The 6,091-nt window shown below is 37.2% G+C and overlaps 1 protein-coding gene across 1 annotated transcript in view; it reads right to left on the minus strand.

Moving 5' to 3' along the window:
- Nucleotides 1-269: 269 nt before the first annotated feature.
- Nucleotides 270-6,091, minus strand: part of GSPT1 (G1 to S phase transition 1) — a 38,212-nt gene continuing 32,390 nt past the window's right edge. The window contains exons 10-13 of the mRNA XM_017539934.2: nucleotides 5,334-5,507; nucleotides 4,052-4,141; nucleotides 3,723-3,891; nucleotides 270-1,172 (exon numbers count right to left, since the gene is read on the minus strand). Of these exons, the coding sequence (XP_017395423.1) occupies nucleotides 1,120-1,172; nucleotides 3,723-3,891; nucleotides 4,052-4,141; nucleotides 5,334-5,507 (486 nt within the window). The 3' untranslated portion in view covers nucleotides 270-1,119. The remainder of the gene's footprint in view (nucleotides 1,173-3,722; nucleotides 3,892-4,051; nucleotides 4,142-5,333; nucleotides 5,508-6,091) is intronic.

Raw genomic sequence — 6,091 nt, forward strand, 5'->3', positions numbered from 1 at the left:
ATAATTTTAGTCTGTGCAAATTCTGGTGATTCTAAATATGTTCATTTAGTTGCTGGGTTGAGATTTAGTTTTAACCAGCAAGGATCATCCAACCTTTAAAGTTACTGATACAAATAGTAAACTGGGTAACTTGTAGAACTGACACTTGCAACTGATAGGGTTTTCAAACTAGAGGCATGCAGCTCTTCTAAATACTAAAAGAATAATTTCTGCCAGGTCTCAAACATGCTTTATTTGTTGTGAATTCCACTAATCTAATGAGTTAATGGAATTTTCTCTAAGGGTACAATTTCATTAAGCTTTACTTATAAAACACAGTATGCTGTTCTTCTATTTTAAAACAACTTACTGTGTTTAAGAAATCATGTTACAATATAAATTGGCAAAAAAAACAAAAACCCTAAAAGACCTGGTAAAGCAGTATCACAGTTGGGTAAAGGGATTTAACTGCATGTATGCATTAACCATCAAAAGAAGGGGTCAAACTAATCCTTTCCTTTAATACAAACTTGAACACTGTGAATGCCTCATTTAAAGTAGTGGGTAGGGAAAGAGTTTAGAAAAGTCCAAGTAATAAAATGTATTCAATTACTTGGGAAAGTTAAAAAGCTAATGCAACAATGTTACATCCAGATAAAAAACACTATTCAAAAGCAATTCAAATACCGAAAAGGATTTCAAATTGAATATTTTATTAACATGGTAGTTGTCTTTGTAACATGTGCACACACACTCGCACACTCAGAATGATCTGCCTGGGGAAAAAAATACTAAATATGCCTAAAAGGGGAAAATGAAAAATAAAAAAATTCTTGTAGGTTTTCATTATTGTAGGCAATTATGTCCACATCACTTACAAAGCTATTGCCAAATCTGTCCAAGGAAGCAGAGTTTGAAGGAGGGGGCTAGGGGCGAGAATCTTGGGAAAAATTCAACAGTGGCATAGCAGAGCTCTCAATATGAGAAAGCTGATATAATGTGGACTTTTGCTGTGAATTTTCTCTTTGCAAAATATGGGGAGTGGTTTATCAATGGGCAGAAAATAAGAGAAGGCGGTGTGAAGTAGGCTTCTGTAGTCAATTTTCCTCACAGTATTGTGCAGGATCATCAAGAAAATGCTTAGTCTTTCTCTGGAACCAGTTTCAGGACTTTTCCAATTGCAATTGTCTTACCTAGAAATGAAATTAAAAAAAAAAATCTTTCAATAGTGAATAGCAAGTCTACGTAAGATATTAAGCTTATTATTTTAAATCACAAAAATATTTTTAACAATTTAAATTACTAATTAACTAGCTTTACTGCCAAATCCAAGATACTTCTATTTAGGTAGTCTTAATAAGTGGGTCTTAGCCAGGTGTGGTGGCTGACACCTGTAATCCCAGCACTTTGGGAGACTGAGGTGGGCAGATCATCTGAGGTTGGGAGTTCAAGACCAGCCTGACCACCATGGAGAAAACCCTGCCTCTACTAAAAATACAAAATTAGCCAGGTGTGGTGGCGCATGCAGTGAGCCAAGATTGTACCATTGCAATCCAGCCTGGGCGATAAGAGCGAAACTATGTCTCAAAAAAAAAAAAAAGTGGGTCTTATTTAAGAGAGCTGGTAAACAGATGGTTCCCTGTAACGAAAACCTATCTTTCCCCACCCCCAACCCTGAGATGTAATCTTGCTTTGTAACCCAGCTGAAGTGCAGTGTCGTGGTCTCAACTCACTGCAACCTCAGCCTCCTGGGTTCAAGTAATTCTCCTGCCTCATCCTCCGAGCAGCTGGGATTACAGGCGCCCACCACCATGCCCAACTAATTCTTGTATTTTTAGTAGAGATGGGATTTCACCATGTTGGCCAGGCTAGTCTGGAACTCCTGACCTCAAGTGATCTGCCTGCCTTGGCCTCCCAAAGTGTTGGTATTATAGGCATAAGCCAGTGCACATGGCCCTCTTTTTTTTTTTTTTTTTAAGAAGACAGAGTGTCTCACTCTGTAACCTAGGCTGGGGTGCAGTGGTGCAATTTTGGCTGACTGCAACCTCCTCCTTCCATGTTCAAGTGATTCTCCTGCCTCAGCCTCCCTAGTAGCTGGGATTACAGGTAGCTGCCACCATGCTTGGCTAATTTTTATATTTTTAGTAGAGGCGGGGTTTCAACATATTGGCCAGGCTGGTCTTGAACTCTTGGTCTCAGGTGATCCGCCCGCCTCAGCCTCTTGAAAGTGCTAGGATTATAGGCCTGAGCCACCATGCCAGGCCAAAAACCTCTTTGGATTAAAAAAAAAAAGGGAATATCTGTATTTTTGGAATATCCACACAATGGACTACTATTCAGTGATAAAAAGGAATAATAACATGCCACATGGTTGAACCTCAAAAACATACTAGGTAAAATAAACTAGACACGAAAGACCACATATTTACAATTCTATTTATAGAGTATCTATAGAAGACAAACTGAAAAGTGGTTGTCTAGGACTGGAGGTGAGAATAAGAGGTGGTTATCAACAGGTATAAGGTTTCTTTTTAGGTGTTCCAAATGTTCTAACATTAGTATATGGTGTTAGTTGTACAATTCTCTAAACATACTAAAATTCATTGAATTGCATATTTAAAACAGGTCAATTTCATACTGTAGAAATCATATCTCAGTAAAGCTGCTAAAAAAAAAAAAACCCCAAACCTATCCTTAAGTAACTGAAAAGATACAGCAGTTGCCACTGACTACAATGCAGTGAAAACATCCTTCTGGTAGTGCTCCTGTGTACTGAAAGGGATACAAAATCCATTGGGTCTTGTGGAAAACCTAAAACCCAAGTTATCTTTTAGAAAACAATAATTCTAGGGTTAAGAATTCCTGCCACATTAATTGCTTTCTTCTGTCTTCCTGATTTTATCAGGTTCTGAATGGTAAACTAAAACTATCATTTTGTTTTGTTAATAGGATAAATCCAATAACCAGTTTTATTATCAACAAGAGGAGTTCTGGGACTTTAAAGTAAAATAAACACTGTCTTTATACAATTTTCTCCAATGTAAGGTTCAAGAACTGTATTAATCATGAGGGCTTAGCACAGTTCCAGACACTTTGTAGATACACAGTAATTTTTGCTAAATGGAATTGGAATGAACATGTAAAATGACTATTCTGTATTTCAATGGAACTATAAAGTTTTATGTAAAGTTTTCTATAGTCTTAAAATGGTTATCTAAGTTCGAAATACTAACAGCCCATAGGGAAATGTTTCATAACAACCATTTTCTTTTTATGCCAAAGAATTTCATGACCCCAAGATGGGAATACTAGTTGTTCTGCCTCACCCAGAGGTAGGCAGAAATGGATGCACACAAAAGGTCACAAACATTAGACATCTGAAAAATTAGGTGTTAAAAAAATCAATCTCTAGATCCCCTTTAATCTCTAGATCTATTACAAAGGATTCATCATAGAAATGTCTTACTTAGTAAACAAAATAGCCCTCCAAATCCACTACTCAAAAACCATCAAAATTAAGATTCTTCATGTAGAGCATTACTGGATTTGGCATTACTGGATTTGGCTAAGAAACATAGTCAATTCTGTTCATTCATTCAACTCATAAGACACTCATACGAATGTAGAATGTGAATCCAAGTTTCCTATGAACCTGTTGCAGTGTGTACTGTACTGAAATGATGAAGATGACCAAAGCTAGGTATCATGGATGTACTACTAGATGTCAGTTTAAAAGCTCTTACCCTCATCTCTTAAGGTAAAACGACCCATCTGAGGGAAGTCTTTAAAGGTCTCAAGGCAGATGGTTCCTGCTGTCCTCAAGCGAGCAATGCATACTTGATCTTGTTTCACAAAACGGGGTCGGGTCTTACTTTTTTCTCCTGATTTTTTGTCTACCAAGCAGATTAAGGCCTAAACAGAAAAAGAGTATGAGAAAATTAGAATAATGCCAAATAAAAGGATCTTTAAGGACAGGTATAGAAATAAAAGTACATCACTGTTGCTGATTAGAATCATCAAGATAAAACAGTAATAAAACCAAAATAAACCAATTAACTTAAAACAAACTCACTGTTATTTCAACTTCCTCAATACAGGTATGAATATGCAGCACCGCATTATAGCCTGGGCAGATGATGGATTTGTGCTCTATAATTACAATCTGTGAAACAAACACACACACACATTCTTATCTTTATCCTTAGGGTAAAAAAAGAATTCGGTGTTCTCAAGTGCCATATAATATCTCAAGAATTAGTGTTACCATCTCAGTTGAAGACCAACTTAAATGATTTTTTGTCAGAGGTGATAGGTTTGTCTTACTAATTTGTTCATAGGATGTGTCAGGCTGCCTGACCTCAAAGCATGAATTTCAATATCCTATACCCTGTTTATCTTCTTGCCAAGTGCCTGGTCAACTTTAAAAACACAGCAGGCTGGCCAGCCGCAGTGGCTCACACCTGTAATCTCAGCACTTTGGGAGACCAAGGCAGGGAACCGGGGAATCACTTGAGGCCAGGAGTTTGAGACCAGCCTAGCCAACATGGTGAAAACCCCATCTCTACTAAAAATACAAAACAATCAGCTAGGCTTGGTGGGTGCCTGTAATCCCAGCTACTCAGGAAGCTGAGGCAGAGAACGGCTTGAATCCCAGAGGTGGAGGTTGCAGGTGAGCTGAGATCATGCCACTGAACAGAGGGCAACTCCATTTCAAAACAAAACAAAAGACAAGCAGGCCAACTTACTTCTCTCTGGGAAGCCTTTCCTTATATTCCCCAAGGAATTAAGCTAATCATTACTGCTCAGAAGCTATCTAGATGTAAACTTACCACAGCTTTATCCATTTGTCAGTATCTAAGTTCCAGTAAACAATCTTAAATCTGGCATCAAAATCTAATTTAATTAGTTGTCACACCTTATAACAGAACTAAAAAATTCTATTAACCATGCCATTCATTTACTCTGTCATTCTCCCAAGGGAGTTAGGTTAGTAACAGGGAAAACTGTGTGATTTCTTGTCTGTAAAAGCTATGTGCTCTGAATGAGCACATAAACCATGACTTGCACAGTAACTGTGGTCTGGTCAAAATAAATAATATTCTAAAATGTATCAAAAGATCAAACATAAAAAGGAACCTACAAAGAATACACCTTATCCAGTAAGCACTTGTACCAGCTTGAAGGCCTTGTGTGTATAAGGTACCTATCATGTATGAGGTACCTATTTCCATTGCCCTTCTACACACTTAAGCTGGGTTAACTGGCACATCACCAATAATCGGGACAAAAGGCACGGACATACTAATTTAATTTAGCATTAAAACCCATTATGACAATGACAATAATTTGTTTACCTGGGCATCAAATGTGCGTCCAGAATGACAAAGATTATTAGGATCACAAAGTATAAATCCTGGAAGAATCTCCTCTTCTTCAATTCCTTTCAGTCTGATTTTGAGGTTTTCACCTGGGGCTACAGTATCAGTTTCTACATCATCAGAAAGTATTCCAAGAACTTCCACATTGTGCTTTAAAAGAAACCAAGATTGAAGGTTTTCTGACACATTTCACTGCATTACAGAACATAAAATGATCTGAATGTCTGCTCAATGAAGAGTTACAAGTCATATTTTTCTGTGGTTGTTGATTAGGCAAAATACTTATTTGACTGTAAACTCCTATTATGTCTGTATGACATAAAATCTTAGCCTAGATATGATCAGTGAAAATCATATCCTAGAAGTATAACTGCCAATTAAAGTATTAACGTGTTTGCTGTTAAAAGAAAGTCATTAAGAGGGGGAAGAAAAAAAAATATTAACATGTCACCTTTTAAATATCACATTCTAATCATTTCCAAATAGAACACTGTATACACTAGCATTTACCTTTTTCACTTTTTCAAAATAAAAAACACAATTTAATATTTGGATTTCAGCTTTATGAATATAATTTTTATTACGAAATTCAATGAAGGATTTAGGCTGGGCACGGTGGCTCAAGCCTGTAATCCCAGCACTTTTGGAGGCCGAGGCGGGTGGATCACAAGGTCAAGAGATCGAGACCATGCTGGTCAACATGGTGAAACCCCGTCTCTACTAAAAATACAAAA

The sequence above is a fragment of the Cebus imitator genome, unplaced genomic scaffold (assembly GCF_001604975.1).
Source record: "Cebus imitator isolate Cc_AM_T3 unplaced genomic scaffold, Cebus_imitator-1.0 Scaffold122, whole genome shotgun sequence".
NCBI classification, from domain to species: Eukaryota; Metazoa; Chordata; class Mammalia; order Primates; family Cebidae; genus Cebus; species Cebus imitator.